Below are 24089 nucleotides of genomic sequence, written 5' to 3' on the forward strand. Positions count from 1 at the left end.
CAGCCCCGCCGTGCGGCAGCGGGTTAACCCTATTCCGCGTTTTTTAATAAAAAAAAAAAAAGGAAGCTGCTCTTACCGTCATCTGTGAACCGACAGCACCTCCTACAGGGCCCGGGCACCTCTGCCGAGCAGCTGCGCTGAGGGCCCGGCGCGGCGGCGGGCCCGGCCGGGCTGCCTCACCGCGCTGCCCGCCACCCCGCGCGGAGTCCCGCAGCTTGTGCGGGGAAAGCCTTGGAAACATCGCCCTAACGACCCTTCCCCTTCTTCTCTTAGTCCGGTTTTGAACCCACCGTCTTTTCCCGGCGCAGCCCTGCCACAGCCGCCTTGTCCGGCGCGAAGGGCCGCTCCTCGTGCCGGTGAGATGGCACAAACTGCCCCAAGGAAAGCACCGAGCAGTGAGCCTCTTCCTGCAGAGCTGCACCGGCCTTGCCCAGGGCTGGCAGGGCTGCACTGAAAGCACGAAAGGTGTCGCAAGGGTGAGAGTTTTGTTTCAAACCTCTTCAACAGGCAGCCCATGAGACAGTCGCACCCAAAACGTCGTTATTCTTCTGCTGTAGCTTTCGTTCACAACTGCCATCCATCACAACAAACCCATGCCATTTGCCAGTCTTTTCCTATGTGAAAAGGCAAGTTGTACACAGCATGCGCTTTACATACAAAGGAATAAAGTGCGGAGCCCACAGAAATGCCTGCAACCATAGACGTCAAGCTGTCCTTCCTTCTCCAGGTAGGCGTCAGTTGCATGGCAGCTGGAAAGATACTGGTGAGCAGATTCCTATGCCACACACAACAATCAGACCTGTAAGCAAGAGACCTTTCTTCAGATGCACCTTCTAGTACTTAACTGGCTATTCCTCATTATCTTTCATGCTGCACTTACCATGGAAGTGTTCTACCAGAAGATGCCTTTTCCCCTATCATGTTACTCTGTCCTCTCTTACACAGAGGGATAATAAGCTCTTCAGAAGAGGTTTTGTTTAGATTGTTCGTACAGGCGTTCTGGCCATCTCCTCCTGCTCATTCTAAATCGGAGCTTCCATGTGCACATTAATACAGGGCCTGGCTCCATGGAATTGTGCATGCCCTTCAACTCCCAGCTGCTTCAGCAGGAACCCAGGAGCAACTTAATCCACACACAGTTAAAAGGAGGTGACATCCCTTAATGGTTCACACTTCCAAGCTCATTCACTTGCACTTAGAGATAAGCCAGCTCACTCCCAGCATATATTATACTCTGTGTAATATTGAAAAACTTCTGAGTGACCATTTTTAGAAGTAGAAGTAGAAGTCCCATTTGTCCCATGGGTGAGGAAAGGAAGACAGCTTGCTGGAACACTGGGTATGGTGATGACTTTTTCACCTGTCCACTAACTAATGTACTTCCATCTGCCACCCTGAAATGGCAGAGAAGCATTGCCTTTGAAATAAAATCCTTGTGAAGTGTTGCCTCGTGCATTTGCATTGATTCTGAACTTTGGAGAAGGCAATTCTTACTGTTTTTAAAGAATACAGTATTTTATTAGAGTTCACCTTCACAACAATGTGTGCAGAAAGTGACAAACAAACTTAAAAAAAAAAGGAAGTTTGCTCCATGAAAACAAAAGGATGACTATTTACATTAACTTTCTACTACAACAATACCTGAAACAGTCGAGGCAGTAAATATTCTTTTCATGTCTTGAGAGATTATTGAACAATAACTTGACATTGTAGTGACACATACCAACAGGAGTTGATGATGTTTAGATAGCCCTGACCAAGCTGTACACTGCAGGAGGTCAAAAAATGTTGGCTACACACTTATGTGAACTATGTGTCTCTGTTGTTTTAACTCATGAAATTGATCTCTTACAGGGAACTTCAGGAGAAATGCCTCAGTATGAAAAAAACAAACCCTCTACAATACAATGTTTTGATATCTGAAGCAGTGATTTTATCCAGAACTATCTCAAACGTTTGTTAGCGTTTAACATATCCCAGGACTCTTCCCAAATTACTCTGCTTCTCCTCACAGTTGCATCTAAACATAAATCTTCATTGACAAAACCAAGGATATCACATACTGCTCTGAAATATTTTAAACCACTAAAATCAGGTAGATGAATTACTGCATGTATACAAGAGGTATTTGCCAACAAGTATATTTATACAGTAAGAAAAATATCATAACATTTATACCTAATTTACAAATATTCCAACATTATAGAAATTATGCTGTTGACTATATGCTAGTTACAGGGACTGGAAAACGAACAGCAACATGTAATTGAGCCCTTGTTAAAGGTATTCATCAAAAAATTGGAGACATTCTTGTTTGCACCTGTCCCCTACACTATCTGTTTTTTTTCCTCTCTCTGCTTCTGCTTCTACTGCGTCTGCTCCTGTCTCTGTGTTCCACTTTGCTGCACTTGTCCCCATACCTCTCTCTACATTTTTTCTTCTCTCTGTGCACCTCTGTGCTGGGGCTTCTGGTTTCATTTTTCCTGTGCCGCTCTTCACCAGGGCTTTGACTTGGACTTTTTCGTATTTGCCTTTGCCTGGAACTGCTGTGACTTGTGCAAGGGCTTCTCCTGCTCCCCTCATCCACGCTTCGGCTTCTGCCATCCCTCTCCTTTCTCTCAGTCTCTCTGTTGTTGCTGCTGTGGCATCTGCTTTTGGACTTACTTTCCCCCTCACGGGAGCTCCGTTGGTTGTTCTCTGCAGAACTATCTTGCTTTAAAAGTCTGTACTTCTCCCCATCTCTGTCCTTGTTACCGTGCCTACTGGAGAGATTTTCAGAAACTTTTTGCTTCCTGGTCTTTGCTTTTCCTTCTGAATCGCTGCTGCTGCTGCTGCTGCTGCTGCTGCTAGCCTCTGAAATCTTGTCTTTTTTCCTTTTCTTAGAATACATCTTCTTTTGTGCTGCTTTATCTCTGCTGTCAGTCTCACTCTCACTGCTGCTTCCTGAAGTCTCACTGGAGGATGAGGAAGAGGATCTCGTCTTATGTTTCTTGTGTTTACTTTTGCTCTTTTTCTTTTGCTGCTTTTTCTTCTTTCTGTCTTTCTTTTTGTTTTTCTTCTCCAGACGGTCCAACTTCCTTTTATTTTCGAAATAGAAGAGTAGCACAATCAGATGTGTTAAGATATTCTCAATTACAAAGTCACCGTCTTTTAAAAAGTTCACTACATCTGATGACCTACACAGTAAATACACTATTCGCCATAAAAACACGTTGAATTCCTCTCCTTTTTCAGCAAAGTATTATTTTTAAACTTCTAACTGACATTGACCACAGTGAGAATCCTCGTGTAATCCACTGCTGCTCCCGCAAAACAGGAGGAATATGATTTTTTATTTATTTCATTTTTAAAAAGATAAGTAAGATATATCAATTTTGGCCTTGTAATTAGGAATAAATACATTCGGTACTGTATTTTTTTCCTTGTCAGCCTGCTCTGGAGACTTTGGAAAATTGCTGCTTTTGTTTGTGCATTTTTATGAGATTTGGAAAATGAAAAAAAAATCAGTTAGCATTTACTTCCTATTAATGATGGAAATTGAGACTATAAAGTCTGTATCTCTGAGTTCTCCAGGCAAATAATATGGATATTTTCAATAACTTCTGTCACAACTAGAAATTTACATTTTCTAGTCATACACATGCATTCACTGCTATTTGACTACTTTCACCTAGTTTTTATTTTGCTTTCTGTGGTCATTCTTCTCAAAAAATCAGGGACTGAATAGTGAAACTACTTTCAATGTATGAAAAAAAATCCCTTCAGACTGGTAAAATCTAAAAGACCCAAGTATTTACTAAACTTCAGCTTTCAAAATAGAAAGTATTATAATTTCATTGTGTCGGGCCAGCAGAAGTTCAAACAAAATACTGCTGTAAAGTACTCAAACTACATACGTATTCCTTACTTAAAAGGAACATAAAATACACCAACCATTTTCAGAGAATGCTTTATTACATATGCTAGTACCATAGTACCTCACTTATGTGCTTGCTTAGCCCTTCACCTTTCTCCCCTCCTCCCACTCCCCCATATAGAGAACATGTTTTAACCTAAAAGGCTGTTTTAACTAGTGATACCTGTGTGGGACCTACCAGGCAGTTATTTCAAGACAATATTGCAAATTAACAGAGCAAAAGCAAAAAAAAAAAGTCACCTGACATATGAAATCAGTAGGACATAAGGAGAGACTGAAAACCTCCTTAACTGTTCATTAGAGCTCCAAACCTTAGGGAGGTCCCTCTGTGGGGCAGGAAACCGCAATCCCTGCTCTGAGGGCATGTGGGGCTGGGCCGGCCTCGGCTCTGGGCTGCAAGGTCACAGTCCGTTTAGCCCCACGGGAAAAGATAACAAACTTTGCCAAGTTGTAAACCAGTAAACAAGAGCATAGAATTTTTAATCCTGGAAGATGCTGTAAACGACAGACGCAAAATAATATTTTGAAATAGCAACTGACAGCATCTTCAGTGAGGCAATTATTGTTATTTCAGCATCCCAGTTAAATTGGAAATGAGCCCCAGTGCGAAGGCATCACAACTAGATTAGGACAGCCAGATTAAAACAAAACAAACAGATGAAAAACCCACGCTGCATAATGCCATTTGTGGTCAAGTGTATGTTAAACTAAGCTGATTTCCTTCTGTATTGATGGTGCTAAATTCTTCACTGGCATAAAAGAGTCAGAGGGACCACCATGGAGACAGAACTACTGGTGATACAGATCCCCTCCACTAGGTACCACACTTACCTTAGAAGTTTCTGTTTCTGTTTGGTTGACAGTGACTTTAAAAATTCAACTTCTGGATCATCATCTTCACTTGCAACAAATTCCTAGGAAGGTAAGACATTAAGTTCTTATATATAAAAATAATCTCTTAATTCAGATTTCTGTATTAAAAGCGATACCTCTATGTACCTTGTTTTTGCACAAGCACAAATGTATTTGTATTACTAAGTCAGCTTAAGACTCTTTGGAAAGAGTGCTAAACTCGCTACAAAGTGAACCCCCCCCCATTCTGTCTCAAAGCTGAGTAGGTGTTATAATATGGGGGTTATACAAGAGGAGTTATTAGTAACATGAAAAAATCACTGCTAGGGAAAGAAACATTTATGAAGTAGTTAATAAAAATGAGCCAATTTTGGAGCCCACATGATTCCCCAGGATAAGTCACTCCATTGTTATCATGCTTGGATGAATAGGTAAGACGCTAGTCCTTCTCGAACCCAGAGTAATTTAAGCAAATTACTTCTCTGTCTCGGTTTAGTCATTAGGAAAACGGGTATTAACACATCTACCTCACTGTTGTGTTATTAGTCTTTAAACGTTCATAAAGTGTTCTAGCAATGCAAAATACGGCAATCATATAATCTACATACAGTAACGCAATCAGCAAAGCACAGCTACTTTGAAAACCCTGAATTCTTCAAATTACGTGCATCTGGTACACTACATTTCTCCATGATGTTTTTAATTTTAGCCACACTCAGGAGGGGAAAGATGAAATGAAGATTAAAAAGAGAAACCACACCACACCTGACATAAGTCAAACATACTGATATCACTATGATTCATTTAACAGTGCCCATGTGCTACATTTTTCTGGGGTATACAGCTTTTTTAAATGCAAAGGTACATCCATCTGTGGAGAGACAAAGAATTGTTGATTTACTCAAGATTTCAAGACCAGCTGAGGGCTGGTCTTGAAAAACCCTCTTTACTCATGGTTTGACTATCCTGCCACGTGAACAACAGTTGTTTCGTGGTGGCTCACTCCAGGAGCGCATATGAATTTTTCACTTTACATTTTTGTTAAAGCACCTCAATGGGAAATTTACCCTCTGCAGTCTAAGTAAAGACAATTAAGCATTTTCACTCCCAGAAATAATAAATGTAACAATAGTCAATCAAGTTAAAAAATCTTCAGACAGCATTCCCGGCAGTAATTATTTGCGCATACTTCCTCAGACTTTATCAGAAATATGTGGCAAAACCCCTAACCACCCTCCTTAAGAAAAACTCAATTTCTGGTCACCCAGAGAAGAGATTTAATGTATTACAAGTGGTTTTAAAAGATGCAATTTATGATTCACCATTCTGGGTAAAACAAAGCTGGAAAACAGTAAGGTTTTGGACATTTTTGTACTGGTATAGCTATTCAGCTTTCCTATGGATATGCATATTTGAAAACATTAAGTAGCAATTCACAAGCAATCACATTTAGATTTACAGACATTTTCAGCTTACTGGTAAAAAGATCATTACCTGTGATGGATCATTCGCGGTCAAGTTTCTCCCCAGCACATTTTGTTTCAGTGCAAACCCACTGTTTCTCATCTCCGCTATTAGCTCCGAGGGGTGCATTGATGGCCCTGTTCACAAAAATCACAGTTTGAATGTATCATTTATATCTCTCTACCTTTTTTGGACTCCACAGTAGGAATTCAGTTGAAGCTTTGTTAAGTAAAATCATAGCTAAATCAACTCAATAATCTTCTGCTGAGCAAATAATCAGATATGATTTTCTAAAACAGCAGTCTGGAGATTCAGAATAGAAAATAATTGCATTTTTCTTTAAGTACAAGGGGATTCTCTTATGTAACTCTGTCATGTTGAAAACAATATATTTAGGTAAGTCTAGTAATATATTTTTATTATAGTAAAAAAGAAGAGGAAATCTAAAGAAAGGACATTAAATACAACTTTTAGGTGCCTGCTCTCCTCTACAACATGGGGGAAATGCACTTCTAATATGTCATTAATAAGGCATTTTTCATAGGGACAAAAATTTTTGAACTTAGAGGTAGAAAGTAGCCACTATTAGAAAGTCCATATACATATGGAAAATAAATCAATGAAAAATTTATATATATCCTTACTTATTCTAGCAACCCCCAAATATGCCGGGTCTCTAGGCTGTTATTTCCTTGGAGATTTCTGTTTTACCAGCTTAAATAATACAGTACATATTGCATTAGAGTAGGTGTTTGGGATTATGCACGTGCTACCTCTCTTTGCAAATATCTAACAAGGAGGAAAATACAGGATGTTTTTTCAGTTATTCAGAGTTGGCTGCATAATTTATAAACCCTGTAACTTATTATTATTTTGCTTTACTGAACACCTGTGCTCATCAAAACCTCATGTACTTGTCTGACGAGGTACTCTTTCTTCACCCTGAACATACACTCCTTTGTTAGGTCACTCGCAGCGAATTTCCTCACCAGTTCATTCACTCTGCTTACTGTCATGGATAAGGTAAATCTAAATGAGCAGCACTGCAAAACAGAGCACGGAGCATGCAAGTACTATTACTTCAGCAAACTAATTGTAAATTATAAGATTAACTAGTCTTATAAAACATACTGATCCGGTTTTGTGGATTTAATAGTTTCTTAGTTGTGGAGATGGACAAAACTCATACATTTTTACAACTGAAATGTATGGAAAGTAAAGGGAGAGTTTTACTATAGAAAATACATAGACAGTAAAATAGCACTTTCTCAAAAATATGTCAACTTTATCTTTTGTATAATACACTGCTTGCAGAAACAGGCCCAGGTCTAAAACAGGAAGGAAGAACTTGTACTACTGACTTTCTTTTCACTAGCTCCTTATTTTTGCCAGGCAAAAGACTTTTCTAATGAGATACCTTTTCGTCTTTAGTTGAATTTAGATTTTTATTAGGTAGGAGGTTATTTCTCCCTGCCTATATTTTACCAGAAGTGTTTTTTCTTTTTACATGTTACAGTGTAATCGTAAGCTCACTGACAGTTAATAAATGTATATAGGCTCCAGTGTCTACGTTTTTGCTTATTTCAAATTTAAAACCACGCCTTGCTTGCCCAAATCTACTCTGGCTGGAACAGAAATCAACACTAGACGGAAACCCAACAACAGAATTTGATACCAGCTCATGTCTTGATTTGAAAAGGCCACATAAACCAGCCATACAATTCAGTCAAATACTAAACCAAAACCAAGCCCAGCACAAGGAAGCTGAATAGAGACAAAGTGTAGAGTCATGAAGGAAGATTTCACCATCCCAAAGAAACCAAACCATTTGCCCAGACTGAAACCTGAAATCCCCCTGTTACTCAAAGGCAGTAAGAACCACTGCCTAACAAAGTAACCTAAACAATGTGCCAGCTCTTATCCCTTCGGTGCCTCAGCATTGTACCATCTTGATTCTCATGAGCGCGATTAGATAAATAGAGGAATACAACCTGTCCAAATCTATACAGGATTTGCAAAAGAACCAAGACAGAAGCCCTCACTCTGTGGTTCTATGCAAGAACTGCTGGCAGAATGGAGACCAGAGAGGCCTGAAGTCATATCAGCTTTCAAAAGCACAGTTCAAAATTATTTTATAGAAGCAAACCTTTCAGACATTCTTCGTGCACAACACTGCGAAGAGGTAAGCAAAATTATATTCTCTTTTACACAAAAAGTTTACAATGAATGCACAGGGCTATTGATTTTTGCGCATCTGTGCCCAGTGGCCGCCAGCTGTGCTGCAAGGCACAGATCCCCCCGAGTGAACAGGGCCTGTCGGAGCGGCTGCTCCAGCTGGGATCCAACACACAACTGCAGGGAAACTTCTGAGTTAGCTTCCATAGGCTTTTTAGAGGTGAAATCAGCACTAAGTTTAAAAAATAAAAACACGGGTTAGAAGGAAAGTAAGCCAGGCTAAAAATAAACCTGAGTTCCGTTTCCTTGCTTATTAATCAACACCAAGGAGACATTCACAGCTCCATCTACGATATTTTAGCCACAACACGGTATTACAATTACCATGACAAGGACAGTTAACAAATCACTGTTATTCCTATTTTGTGGATGTATACAAGTTGTATCAAATGTACCTATAGAACCTTGAGACTAAAGTGGTTTAAGAAACAAATTATTCCTGGTTTGGTTTCCCTTTAATTGTGGTGAGGGAAACAGTAGTTTAGGTTCAGCCTAGCTTGTGAGGAGATGCAAGAGTCTCCGTGAAGCTTTACTATGGACATTATTTTGATTGTAACTAAAGGCTTTAAAAAAGACTAGAAAATGAGATTCAGAAAATAAATCAACCCCATAAATGAAAGTATAAACAAAACACAGTCCTATTTCACCCCCTCTCTGTGTGCAGACCCTAACCAGGCAGGACACAAGCACGCTGTCCCCAGGGTTGATTGCGAAGGGCTCTCTTGCAGCCTGGGATCTTTGCAGTTTAAAAACATTAACATTTTTGAGAGGCTGACAGAGGTCAACCTCCTCACACTTTTTTATCTGAACTGCTGATGCCACCGAACTTCTCAGTTGTGCTGCCTGATGACAGCACGAGGGCACCACTACCTTTGCTTAAGTAGCAATGCTGGACCACAGCAGGGACAAAACAACACCTGACCTGGGAAGTCTAAAGAGACTCTATTCTACCTGGTTACAAGTACAGGCCAAGTTCTATTAAGACATTATATCTGACCATGGCTGAACAACTTAACAGCAAATCTCTATTACTATGTACTTTCTGCAACACAACAAGAATCAAGAAAAATAAATATTCTTGTAATTAAATTTCTTTGCTTGGAATCAAATGCTTGGTGACATTCTTTTCCCATCCATGCCTCAACATACTGCTTTCGATTTATACTTTAATGATTTTGATAAGCAGATCTGATTCTCTTTGAAATATCAGTGACAGCTTGAGGTCTTCCAGGATCCCTGGGCACAGCAATTTTGTGTGACAGCACTGAGGGCTGTGACGTGCTTCTTTTGGGGCTGTTTCTTCACAAAACCTTAAAAGATGTAGACGCCTAAATGTGTGAGCAAACCATCACATTCCCATTTCCACACTACAAAATTAAGTAGAGGATTTCTCCTGGCTAATACAAATGAGGAAGACAAAAACTGTAAAAGAAACCCCCAAACAGTGAACCTCACTTAACAGAGGTTTGAAAAACTCAACTTCTCAGAAGTGTCCTTGGCTTCCTTATTTAGGAGCTAAAATTTAACTCTTGGCCTGACCAGTACACCACCTTGGCAGAGGGGCCTCTGCCTCTGTTTGGTGTGAACCGACAGTGGAGTCCTGCTTGTTGGAGATGTGACTGTGCCCCGTGTGATCAAACTTGGTTTGCCTGGTAAGCCAAAGAGATTAATGTTTTCAACCTGTCTTTCGGTTACGACTACAGTTGGGTCATCACCTTCCAAGATCCTCAGACAAAAAGACAAAGTATCCCTGACAGCCATACATCTTCATCTGGTTAAGTTCCAATTAAGTCATAAACTGCAAAATCAATGGTAAGATTGAGTTGAGAGGCTCTCAATTGGCTAAAATCTTGGTAACTAGTTAAGTATTCATCAACTTGCAAAAACTCACTCCTACATTAGGCGTAGAAAAATACTTGTGTACTCCGAAAACCAATGTCCTCACATATGCATTTCTTCTGGACTTGTGAGACGGCCCATGAAGAAGGTTCCTGCGTGATCTCGTGCAAGTGCAAACATCCAGAGATGGCATCATGCCGTGAGCTGACAGAACGTTAGATATAGGAATCCTGTAAAAATAGCTGATCGCTACGACTCCTAACAACTAGTCTCTCAGAATTCACCCATCAGCAAACTAAAAATAAGTTCAAAGTTACAATGTTTCATCATCTGCTTCTTATTCTTCCCGAAACAAGTCAAATACAGTACCTTGCTATTTTTGAATGTGACTGTCAAGCTTATTTTCTGGAATTTACATTTTGATAAGGAAAAAAAAAGAAAGAAAAAGCTTTAAAACTTTTCCAGATGACACTAGTTTTAAACTAAAACATTTATCTGCTTTAAAATTAATTCATAGTCTGAGAAAATCTTTTTATCACATAGTGGAATTAATTGCATGCTGATATCATACTTATTTTTGTGCCTTAAGACAACTGACAAATTGTTAAGTTTTCTACAGCTAAAGGTACTTAAAATTATATTAAAGGCTTGCACAAAAGAGGCTCCATAGCTAAAGACCCACCAAAGGATTTATACAATATTTTTTAATGGTCTTTATAATTGTCAAGAAATAGTGCTGTCAAGCAAATAGACTACAGTTTCTTCCTGCTTCTTACTTCCCACAGAAGTTCTTGCTGCATTAATTTTCTCTGTTATCTTCTGTTTAAAATACTATTTAAGGAAAAAATCCAGATAGCTCAGTTGACTCAAAGGGCACAAAATCTGGAAACTCAAACACTTCAATGAAGTGAGAAAAGGAGGATTGTAGTCTTCATAAAGTATAACCCGAGTGCAACCTTAGCTTGACAGCTGTTGGTTCATCTTTATAACATTCCTACAATTAAATAAACAGAAAAGCTGTAAATAGAATTTTCCTGAAGCCTATGTGAGCATCAATTCCACTGGGCTGCAGGAAGATATCATACCAGGATTTCTACAACATATTGTCAATTTGTTTTTTTAAAACAAAGAGCACACCAATTTCTTATCACACTTAACTGAGATCAATTTAACAAAATCAAGTCTGCTTCTATTAAACAACCAGGGGGGGAAATATAATTCTGGATTTCAATTACCTAAAACGCGCAGCTTTACCGAAAGCTCTCCCAGCCTGCATTACCACCCCCGCTCCTGGCTCAGAAACACGAGAAACCTATAGCTGCAATTCATTTTGATTCCGTCTTCTGCATCTCTTGAAGCTCCAAATGCAGAGTGTCTGCAAGGCTCTGCTGTTGCCAGACGCTTGCTCCAAGAGGCAGGGGCACAGGCCTCCTCTCAGAACAAGGCTGGCTGTAACGCACCATCCCGTGGGCATCCATTGAAAACGCCTGAATCACTTTTTTCAAATTATCCCCTATTAGAGAACAGTATGCTAGAACCTCTTTTCATAACGACTGTGATTAAATACCACTTTTTCTGCAACAGTTTCAGTGGCAGCAGGGACAAACCATAATGTTATGATTGCCACTATCACTAAAAATAGCAGTTTTACTTCTATCTACTCATGACGCATGGTCTTGACAGTATCTGCTTAATTTATTGATAAAAGCTTTGACTCCAGTCACCAGTGCAGATGAGCAAACTGAATTATTCTCTGCAATCAATTAAGTTTTAAATGGATTTTTATTGTGGAAAACAGATGAAAAGCAAAGAGATGAGAAGCAGTAGCAGCATAACCACCATTCCCACCTGTGGCAGCAGAGATTACAGAAAACAGCTGCACTTAGACAGTGGCTGCAGTTATGTATTGTTATGCAATTAAACAGACCACTCAAAAGTTACTGAAGAAGGCAGTAGATACTTCACAGTGTCACTGTGATTACAACTTTTTTACCTTTAACAAATGCTCATTTTGTGCATCATTAAAACAGATTATTTAGAATAGGGCTTTTCTAGAGCTTCCCCTTACTGAGAACATCTCCTCGTGTGGGAGATCTTTCAGTTTACAGATGCACTCATTTTAAACTAAAAATATCACCATAATCAGACTTCTGACTTGGTAACAGGGAGATAATTTACATGACTGTAAATGTAAACGAAGTACACTGGCCTATCTGCTACCAATTTGTCACTATACATCACGCTCAGTACATTCCACTCTACCAAGTTTAAAAATCTATTTACTAATTAAAGACAAGATACTTTCAAGGCTTATCCTTTATTACTACATATTTTTGTGAACAAAGTAGGCCTAAAGCATATTGTCTTCATTCTGTCTCATATGCATCTTGGACAACACGAAGCCATAACTCTTCCAACTTGAAACTCGATTTTCTATGTAACAGTGAAACTACGGCTATGCTGTGCTCTTGAAAAAGAAATAAATACTCCAGGGAGTATGCAAAGAGCTCTTTCACATTAAGTAGGTCTGAGAAAGGCATTCTGCTGGTGGGTTTTAGTTTAGCACACAAGCACATGAAGGACAAATATACTCTGAATTCAGAATGCTGCCTTTTCTGGGTGGTAGCAAAGGCATAACATGATACACGGCTTCTTAGGTTTTGCTTTAAAAGAGAAATTAACTTTGAAATCAGCACAGACAGTTTTGCTAATACATCCACATGCTTTTTTTGTGCTCTCCATAGAGTTTCATGTGGTTGGTTTTTTGTCTGTTTGTTTTTCATATGGGTTAAAAGGAAAATGGAAAAAATTTACAGACTGAGCCTAACCACACTGTATCGTTTCTGCTCTTTCACTGCGATTGTGACACAGATAAGAGTAGACACGTATCTGAAGGGCAAAAAGCTACTATCAAAATTCCGTGATCATGATCCCGGCCATGAATAACATAGTACATTCATGCTGCCTCCACTGATTCAGAATTGATCATTTTTTACTGATAATTTTTCCATCTATTTCAGAGATGACGGCATTCAGACCAGATTTGGACTTGAAAGCAACTGCTGCAATTGCTATTGAGAGAAATAAATGAACAAAAAACCCCACACCTCTGGCTTTTAATTAGCTCTTCTCCAGAGGGTCTGCAGTTTAACTGAACTGAACACTTTAGCACAAAATCCCAGCATAATTTGCCATGCTTTTGTCACAGGGCATTTCAGAAAATTCTGAGTTTCGTTTTTACTTTTCTATTATTTGAGTAGTAAAACCCATTTTACATTATCAAACTACTATAGGAATACATATTTATTGCTCAAGTGCCAAGCAGAAGATTTCTAATAGAAATATGCATTTTATGCATTCACATCAAATGCAGAGGCTTCCAAAATGTAAATGGAGGATTATTCTAAAATGTGAATTCTTAAACTATGTGACGATTTAGTTAAGGTTCCTACTGTTCACAATCAAAGGTCTCAGCTGCAGATCACAAAGGAAGGTTTCATACACTGTATGTTTCTACAGATGACCGTTTATACAAATATTCATAGTTAACATAGTAAAATACCTTTTATTTGTTATTATAGAGTCAAGAGAACACTTAAGTCAATTCCTGCATTCCTGATAAAATGCAGATTTTTATCTGTTGAGAAACAAAAAAGCACCATTTGTCACTGAAAAAATGCAGCGAGATATAGGCACAATATAACACAGACAGATTTCCTTTTTTGCTGTCTCCATACGACTGATAATTTTAACGATTACCATGGAAAGGAATTTCACCCAAAAGCTAAAATATCTGTTGAACACACTAAGTGACAGACTGATGGAAACCATGACCACAGTTAATCTAGGGGCAGTCAGGCTATGAAAGGAGAGCGCACAAACTCTACGAGCCGATAACGAGTTTGTAGAACGCTGCATCTGCATAGACATAACTAGAGTTTCTTTATCTTCGTAGACCATAAGACACTAGAAACATACACATGTTGCTCAATTACATTTTTACCATTATTTGTCTGAGTTTTCCACAACATGCTCATCACTTTACGGTACTCTGTTCTTGGTTATTTCATTGGACAGATCACACATGGAGCCAGCTGGCTGTACGAATTAGGGGGTACTAATTGACAGGAAGCTCAACATGAGCCAACAGTGTGCCCAGGTGGCCAAGAAGGCCAACAGTATCCTGTCCTGTATCAAAAACAGCATGGTCAGCAGGACAAGGGAAGTGATCCTTCCCCTGTACTCTGCATTGGTGAGGCCACACCTGGAGTATTGTGTTCAGTTCTGGGCCCCTCAGTTCAGGAAAGACATTGAAGTGCTGGAGCGGGTCCAGAGAAGAGCAACACGACTGGTGAAGGGACTTGAACATAAGACCTATGAGGAGAGGCTGAGGGAGCTGGGGTTGTTTAGTCTAGAGAAGAGGAGGCTTAGAGGTGACCTCATCACTCTCTATAACTACCTGAAGGGAAGTTATAGCCAGGTGGGGATTGGTCTCTTCTCCCAGGCAGTTAGCAACAGGACAAGGGGGCATGGGCTTAAACTCTGCCAGGGGAAATTTAGGCTGGATAGTAGAAAGAAATTCTTTACAGAGAGAGTGGTCAGGCATTGGAATGGCCTGCCCAGGGAGGTGGTGGACTCACTGTCCCTGGAGGTTTTTAAACTGAGATTGGACATGGCACTTAGTGCCATGATCTAGTAAACGGACTAGAGTTGGACCAAGGGTTGGACTCGATGATCTCTGAGGTCTTTTCCAACCCAGTCGATTCTGCGATTCTGTGAAAACATTCGGAGTATTCCATAGTTGAGAAGGATGCCCAGCACCCTCTGGGCTCATGTTTCATAAGCCAAGAGCATAAGAACCTTTTTTATCCTTAGCATCCCATTTCTCCTAACTACATAATTCATAAAATTACTGCCCCATTTGACACACAAGTCTTATTTCATAAGATAGCAATACCCTCCTTCGTAAGAAAATAATAGATTCCTAGCAGGTTATTTGTTCTAAAAAATCACACGAAAAAAGTTGCAAGTGTTTAAGCTTTCACAGCTTTATAGAAGTTCTTCCCCCTGACTCCCACCCCTCATTGAACAACATAGATCACCTGCAGGAAGGAGAAGAAAAAAAAAGAAGTTGCAGGCAATTCTGAAGTGAAATAACAATATTACTTCCAAACATTTTGCACAGAAAATCTACCAGTCTCTGTTCTAATAGACTCAAAGGCTTTTCAGGCTTCAAAAAAAAAAAGTACTGAAAACCACAAAAATCCACAGATGCTGCTGGTTAGTGATAAAAAAGGGTTGTAAAAACAGGCAAACTTTTAGATGCTAGGGACCTGCTTTTGTTGGTATATATTACATATTTTATACACGCATATATACACAGTGGCACATAAAGTCGGAACCACAACTGTTATTTTCATCTTGTCTGGACTTTGAAAGTTAGGATTTTGTCAGTAAAAAACCCTGTAAATCAGTTTAGCCCAAAGAACCATTTTGATTGCCTAATTTAGCTTGGTAAAGGAGAAGTAAATCTTATAAGTTGGTCTCTGTAAGCCTCACAGCTGGAACATTCTAACACTACTTTGCAGTTTCCAGTGATCAAAGTAAGTTACTTTCTATCTACAACTAAGAATTTCATAATGGAAATAATGCAACACCAGGGGGTGCAGTTATCATGAAATAATTACACTCCTGGGAGATTACAGACAAGGCTGTACCCCAGGGGTGTGATTATCCCATGATAACCACATCCACTGAAATTGCCTTATTGCAAAAATAATCTCTATTCACCAGTGAGATATTATTCAATAGGCGCTTCTTTAATGGTAAGATTATTATTTTTTTTTGTATGAATTACCAGCTAGATTAGTAAAACAGTCCCAGAAGCAAAATAACCAAGCCACCGTGCCTAAGTTAAGGTACCGATCGTAATTATTTTTGTTTGCTGGAGCGCTGCTGTGCATGTCAGATCCCGAAAGCCAGCAGCGTCTCCTCACAGCACACAGCTCTGTGCCACAGACACGCGTTCGCCCCGCGGCAGCTCCACTGGCGTTAACTGAAGTCCGTGACTGGTCTTTGCACACAAGGTATTCAATACCGAACCCAAACCAGCAATTGCCAATCAGTTCATGAGCAAAGGGGAAGATTACAATGCAGTCTTATAATAAGATTCAAAGACAAGTATCCTTCTGCTGAAATAAGAGAATCACAGCTTATAGAATTTATAGGAAAGAAAAAGCCTATATTGGTGGTTATTCTATGATGTGAAAAAACAGGTACACAGATGATCAACAGCTCTTCTTTTTCCTCACAGAGAAACCGAGCAAGAACTTTAGATAATGCAACTACATCAGGCATAAGAGTTTAATTTTAATTCATTTTAATTCAAGCATTTCCTCTGAGGTTGAAAAAATAGTCTGAGCCCAAATAAGACATGTTGTTTTGCTCCCTTTCTGAAGAAGGAAAATATTAGAACAAAACACAAACTGAACTTCTATGAAGTGCTCTTGAATATTTTCTTTGTGTGTTGAGATACATGATTTATATAGTGTCAAAAGAAACAATAGTGACAACTAAAAATCAAGTGTGTAGTTCTCAAATATCCAAAGAATAAAGGATTTTTTTTACCACCTTCTAATAGCTGACTACTCTGGAAAACTTCTGTCAGCAAAATATCACAAAATGCTGAAATGCAACACCTTTACTCATTGGTGGAATACAATATAAGGCATTAATTCACTGTTCTGTTCATGTGCTATTTCTTTCCTTTTTGCATCAGCTACTCCTTTGCATAAAACAGTTTCTGCATTACTTAAACTTTTTTATTCAAATAAGGAGTCTAAAGCCTACTGAAACTCACTGACCTGGGTATTTTATAAATATGTATATACACATCACTGCCTGGGCTTTTATTAAATGGAAGTCACCATTCAACTACAACATTTGTAGGCTCAGTTTTTTGAGGAAGAAAGGGAATGGTGGGGAAAGGCTGTTCTTGCTGGTTTTAACTCAATAATGTGGTTATCCTAACACAACGATTTTTTTACCCTAATTTTCTGTTGAAAGCTTCTGACCAAAGGGAAAGATAAAACATACCTCCAATTAGGTGAGTGCCCATCCTTTATACATGCATAAAAATTCATTAGTAATACTGTGGCTACCACTGTTTGTAGTTAATTTTCTTCACAGTAGCTTGTAGGATGCTATGTTTTGCATTTGTGACTGAAACGTGTTGATAACACAGGGACGTTTGAGTTACTGCTGAGCAGTGCTTACACAGAATCAAGACATTTTCTGCCTCTCACACTGTCCTGCCTGTGAGTAGCCTGGGGGTGCACAAGGAGCTGGGAGGGGACACAGCTGGACAGCTGACCCCAGGGACATGCCATACCATATGACGTCACGCTCAGTATGTAAAGCTGGAGGCAGTCAGAAGAAGTTGGCACGTTCAGAGTGATGGGGTTTGCCTTCCCAAGTAACCATTACGTGTGACGGAGCCCCACTGTCCCGGGGATGGCTGAACACCTGTCTGCCAGTGGGAAGCAGTGAATGAATCCCTTGCTTTGCTTTGCTTGCACATGCAGCTTTTGCTTTACTTATTAAACCATCTTTATGTCGATCCATGAGTTTTCTCACTTTCACACCTCTGATTTGCTCCCACTGGCGGGGAGTGAGCAAGCGGCTGAGCTGCCTACCCAGGCTAAACCACCCTGTTCCCTTTCCAGGGGGCATTGATCAGAACATGATAGAATTTTTAGTGCTTTTTAGTGCTGCAGTGTCTTGTTGGGAAATGTAAAAACACTGTTTTACCCTCAGCATAGGTTAATTTAACAGAGCTAACTGCAGATCTGTAGCACTGTAACAACTGGATAGAACTCTTAGTAATGCCATGGTAATTACTTACTCCCATCCCAAACAACACAGTGTTTAGTTTAAAAAAACATGAGTTTTATCAAAACACGTGGTGTAAGCTTTAACATGCCTCAGAATGAATAATGAGTCTTAAAAGAATCAGTGAATTCAATAACTCATGTTCTCATTTAGCTGTAATGTTTCATCTACGTACATGGTATTTCCAGAAGTCACAGGAGAGTAATTTAGCTTGTTATTAAATCAGATGAAGTTTTAGAAAAGTTGATGAAAGGATTGTATTCCTGGGGTTAGGAAAAGCAGACAATCTTTTATCTGATGATCTAATTAATAATATTACCACTTCCTAAAAGCCCCATATCTGCTATTAAATCAAGAACTTAACATTGTTTTAAACTTTACCTACAGCGTTTTTACACATAGTTTCCCTGAAAGAGAAAGCAGCAGTATCATTACAGCTGACTATTCAAATTCAAGAACAGTGTCTTACAAATTATATATACAAACCCTGATCTGTCACCCACCTCTACTCCTTGAAATCCTTCCTCAGACTATAAAAAAGTCTCTGCTCAGCACAGCACACTGTCTTCTAAGTTCCATAGTTAAAAATGAGATGGCATTGGCACAATCCGAGAACATTTAAGTAGTTTCGCAGCACTTTCCTTCACACAAAATCCACTGTATGTGCTAAATCCCTCTCTTTAGGCTTAGAATGACTGATTGGAAAGCAACCCAGAGAACCTCTCCCTGAGCACAGAACACCCACTAGAGTCAAACGCTGCCTACATGTAGACAGTCAGCTCAGCCAGGGTTGAAGCAAGCAGTTAGTCTTGTATGGACACTGCAAAGTGTCTGTATTGCACTGTTACGAAAAACAAGGAGTTCATTTTCAAGTTTGTGCAAGCAGGTACAAATACTTTCCACCTTCTCAGCCAAGCACTCCTAAAATTTACCCTCAGCATTTGAACTCAGAAGTAGGGGATGGGGAATTAAAAAATAAAAGTGAGTTCTGCAGCGCAGAAGCACATCTCATGTGTAAGAGCTGCACAATGTAATTCTACCACCACCACACACTCCAAGCAAAGTTTCTAAGGTAAGAAGGATGCAAGAAAATTATGTAGTGTTATAACCTACTGAAAATAAAGGCTGACAATGTCAAGTACAGGACGGCTAATGTAATGGCATAATCATCAGACAGCGCCTAAAAGCAGAGATGTGTAAGGGGCACTATTTCCTTTAACTTAAGCCTTCCAGGCCTCATCTCAAAGACACATCTAAGTGATCTCATTCTGAAAAGCAAGATCGTTGGTAGGCTAAATATGTAAAAAAAACTAAGAGCTACTGCATAAAATAAATAACCTGAGGAAAAACAGAAGAAAACCATATGTTCTCACGTGTGCCATTGTAATGGTATCCCCGCAAAACGGAATACACGACACAGCGCAGGATCTTAAAGTGCAGCACAGCAAGTCTGAGTCTCACCCCGCTTTTCTTTGAGGTACCACAATTTTAAGAATATTAGAAGTGTTATAAACTTAGGTCAACTTAGAGAAAACAAAGTATTATAGGAAAAATTATCCAATTTGAGTGCTTATATCAATTTCTTTAAACCTCATCTAACACTAAATGCTGTGTGACTCCAAGTAACAGGAAAGCTGATAGAGGAAAACAATTGTAGTTCAGGAAGCAACAAGAAACCAGCTGAAAAGAAACCAGGCATTTGGGAATCTAGGCTTCAGTTGCTTGTTCACTTATGCAATTACATATATCAGAAAACCTTTTTCCAAGTGATTAATGAAGATATACTGAAATATTCCAGCTCTTCCAAGCAGTTTGCCTGAATCTGAACTGGGACAGGCTTTGACCACCCATTACTCTTTTTTTTTTGGGTGTGTGTGCGTGTGTGTGTGTGACACAAATATTGTCATTGTAATATAAACAGATTGTCATTCTGGTATAAAAAAAAAATCTCATTGCAGCTTCTTAATTTTTGCCACAGATACAATCAAAGCAACAGTTATTATGGACCTTTTTTAAAAATGTGTTATTAATGAGAAAATTAGGTCCCCAACATTTGAAATAATTAATTTGAAATTGTGGAGTCTACATTTGGCATAACAAAGTGTTTTCCCCTTTTTATCAGCTCTTTGAAGTAAGATAAATGTAAACCTTCTAAAATTAAATCTGATTAGTTCCCCCAAGATTTCTAACCAGCACCATTAAAAGACAATCACTGCCTACCTGAACCATCACTGGAGACTGAACTTGCGTTGATTCCAGAAAGGCCAAATAAAGGACATTCGCGATCAGTGTTTACATGACCCCACTTGTGGCATTTAATACATCTCACATTCCGCACCTAAAAGGGGGAAAAAATTGACGTAATGTAGTTAACAATACAGCTTAGCATTTACAGAAATGTCTGTGTTATTTGGCACAAGAGAAGCTTTTAAACTCACTGAGAAACAGATGATAAGATTAAGAGAGTCCGGTTCTGCAGTTAGATAATATTTGAAATACACCCAAGATATCCACAGAGTGAAATTTATGTAACTTGCCTGGATACCAAAGGGCTGATCTCTGATGTTCATATCATCCTTAGCATATCTGTTACACAAAGAAAAAATACTCAGTTAATTGTTTTTTTAAACTATCATATACAAAATTACCTTTTATTATTAAGTGTGTATGCATTTCAGAGATATACTTCTGACAAACACTAGTTTTAATGTGTTTTCAAATATGGATGCAAAATTCAAACAAAAACTAAGCTGATCAAAGAAATAGTTCCAGGTTTACCGGTTTTACTAATTAACTGCCAGGACATGATGAGATTACACAAGTGACCTGCTCAAAAATTAAACAAGGGAAGAAAAAAACAGGGGGGTACATGGAGGGAAGGATATGAAAGGTAAGTAACAAAAAAAAATGAACTCAGATAAAATCCAGACATCTTACTTTTCTCGAGGGGCGACTTTTTGCCATTCAAATTTGTATTCAGTTTCTCCTTCTTGCTATAAAACAGAAACCATGGGAAGTTTAATTTTTTCAAATACATTTTAAATAAAAAGAAAACATAAAGAAATGATGTAATGAAATACCTCTTTAGTTTCCTCTTTGAATTTTCAGAAATCATGGAAAGAAAATAAATGATACGTTAATTATACATGTAAAATGTAGCTGGTGTCTAAGCTGAAGACAAAACATTTTACTGTTTATACTCATACAATAGGGCTAATACTCAAAAAGTTACTTTATTTAAATAGATTTCACTTATAAATGATCAGCCTCTAGTATACGGTTACAAAACCTGCAAAACCAGAACCATATGAAATCAAACTTAAACTTCTTTTTTTTTTCAAAGGTAGCAACAACGCTTAATTTTAAAAATAGATCTTTTAGCAAAAATCACTACTTTAAAATTGCATTTGGTCTAAACTTAACTTTAAGAGCTTTTAAAGTTGAATAACTGCAAAATTTGCTCTACAAGAACCAGCCCATTTCCAGGGGTTTTTGTGCAAATGGGAAAGATGCATCTTAAAGTGAACATACTACAGTAAATTTTCTTAGTTCTGCACTTGCATTCAGATTTTGCTAAAATTAAGTGACTAAATATCCACCAGGTACTTATTAACTTCTGTTTATGAATGTACTAAATACACCCATAGATTGACCCACCAGAGTCAGGTCAGACAGCACTTTTGACTACAGATTCTCAGTATTTACTATTTATAAAGCTTCTATTAATTAACTTCTTGCTTTAGTATTTCCTATGCTTGACATGCATCAAGCTGAATTATGGGCAGAACTTTAAAGCAAAAGTGACCCTCTTATTTCTAAAAAGGAGAATAGGCCAAAATACAGGTTAGTGTAGTGTGAGTCACTGCCTTGGTAGTGGCAGCCAACAGCTTTATAATTGGCTATATTTGGTCACAGACAGAACTTCTACTGTTGCCTAGAAGGATATTTTATCCGTTTCTTCCCTTCACATTGAAATGTTGCTTAAAAGAACACAACCACTTTCAGTTTGAAAGAAATCAAAGTATTGTGAGACCAAAGTTATCACATACTATGTACCTCCGCCTATTCCCACAGGAAGAACTAAGAATCATCCCTTCTAGTGTTACCTCACTGTGGACACGTTATTTTAAAAGAAAATAAACTGTGCTTATTTCTTCAGAGTCTTTTTAGCTTTGCAGTACTGTCTGCTCACAACCAGGAAACCGCGGTACCTTTCTTTGCTCCAGGTGGGGCCTCATACATGAAATTAAGACCATTCTTGACACGCTCATCACCCATAAGCAATCTAAATAAAAAGGACAGAGTTTGGGGTGTTACACACCGAAGAGTCACATTGGTATTACTTACACACACAAAAATAAACCTGCAGCAGGAAACTGTTATAGTAACTGGCAGGTTTTTTTGTTAATTTGAATAACAAAAGTTGAGTGTCAAAAAAACCTGAGAGACCAGTCAACACTTTTGTATGCTTGTGTACCAAAAATCACACATTTCAATCACAACAACTGAATTGTAATTCTGTGTCCACTGAATTATAAAAGACAGATGTCTGTGTGAACCACACATAGTTTTACACAATGTTATCTGCTGTTCTGTGTCATGTAACATATTTTGAAATCAATTAGAAGACACACAGAGGCTACTTTAAAGAGGTTCTTGTGAACTCTGCTTAGTCAGATGCCAATTTATGAATTGCTGTCCTCTCCTACTATGGTCAGTGGGAGACAGTATTTCAAGTCACAATGTTCTTCACTGCCGTGAAAACAAGAGACGGTAGGAAGAGGTGTGCAATATTATGCCAGTTCTCACCTGTTATCATAGGACTCCTGTTCTTTCAGATACTGTTGCATTAATTCTTCTTGTTTTTTCTTATCATATGATATTTTCTGTTCGGCCATCCATACCTAGTTAAAACAAGTAAGTTTCTACTTTAAACAAATCCAAAAACTACCGCAAAATGCATTCATGTATAAATGATGAACTGGCTTAATCTATTGAAAATATTCAACAAGGGGAAATTCCTAATCACATAAAATAAAGTTATTTTTATCCAGTATTTCAACAAATGAACTTCACACAGGCGATGATTTTGATAAGCTACACCTCAACAACATTTAAGAACTGAAAAGACACGGAAAAGTTTAGTGATACGAAGGGAAGAGCAGGCTGAGGAAACACTCTGGGGTGCCGCTGTCTCCCCTGTACCGACACTTCCCCACCGGCCCCCAGACCCCGGGCTCTCTCAGGAAGACAGAGTGGGAACCGGGTCAAGGCAGGTGTCAAATATTGGGAAAACACGGGCACGTAGTGACAGGTGGGATCTTCTTGGACGCTGTGTGGTGTCTATTTATCCAGAGAGCCAGATGTTGAAGAGCTGGAGCCAAGCAAAGGTGAGAGTTCCACACACCTGTGAGCGAGTAACCCTGAAGCTTCAGGTATTTCTGAACTCCTTTTACCCGCCTCTTCCTTCTCCCGCGCCCCAGCCCCGACGCCCCTCAGGCCGACATGCGCTGCTGTGCGGCTGCGGGGCCGGGAGCCCGCCCGGGACACGGCACCACCCGGCCCTGTCCCAGCTCCCCGGGCTCCCCCGGTGCGCGGCGGGCGCGGCCTGACTGACCGGCCGGCCGAGGGGCCCCGGCGACTCGACTCAGCCCAGCCACCCGTCAAGGGCCGCAACGGCTCCGCCGCCGACCCAGCCCCCCTCACCTTCTTGATGTTGGACTTGGAGGCGGGGTGGAAATCCTTCTTGCACATGAAGTTAGCGAACGACTTCCCCATGGCGGCGGCGGGGAGCGGGCCAGCGGCTGCCCGCACCGACAAGGGCCCTCAGCCGGTCGCCTCCGCCCGGCCTTCCGGGTCACAGGGCGGCCCTTCCTGCGGGGCGCGGCGACAA

General features: G+C 39.5%; 1 protein-coding gene across 4 annotated transcripts; it reads right to left on the reverse strand.

The window, feature by feature from the left end:
* Positions 1-1494: 1494 nt before the first annotated feature.
* CIR1 (corepressor interacting with RBPJ, CIR1) lies at positions 1495-24059 on the reverse strand. Of its 4 annotated transcripts, none has more exons than XM_065068827.1 (10): positions 23903-24059; positions 23006-23100; positions 22408-22481; positions 21277-21290; positions 21134-21189; positions 20734-20782; positions 20417-20534; positions 6263-6369; positions 4748-4830; positions 1495-3077 (listed from the first exon to the last, which is right to left on the reverse strand). In XM_065068827.1, the coding sequence occupies exons 1-10, from the start codon at positions 23972-23974 to the stop codon at positions 2333-2335; spliced, it is 1413 nt and encodes a 470-aa protein (XP_064924899.1). In that variant the 5' UTR covers positions 23975-24059; the 3' UTR covers positions 1495-2332. The 4 variants fall into 4 exon arrangements, with proteins under 4 accessions (XP_064924899.1, XP_064924898.1, XP_064924901.1 ...); XM_065068826.1 differs by having other exon boundaries at positions 20635-20782; XM_065068829.1 differs by lacking the exon at positions 21277-21290 and having other exon boundaries at positions 23903-24049.
* Positions 24060-24089: the final 30 nt, after the last annotated feature.

Source organism: Columba livia, chromosome 7, assembly GCF_036013475.1.
Source record: "Columba livia isolate bColLiv1 breed racing homer chromosome 7, bColLiv1.pat.W.v2, whole genome shotgun sequence".
Classification (NCBI taxonomy): Eukaryota; Metazoa; Chordata; class Aves; order Columbiformes; family Columbidae; genus Columba; species Columba livia.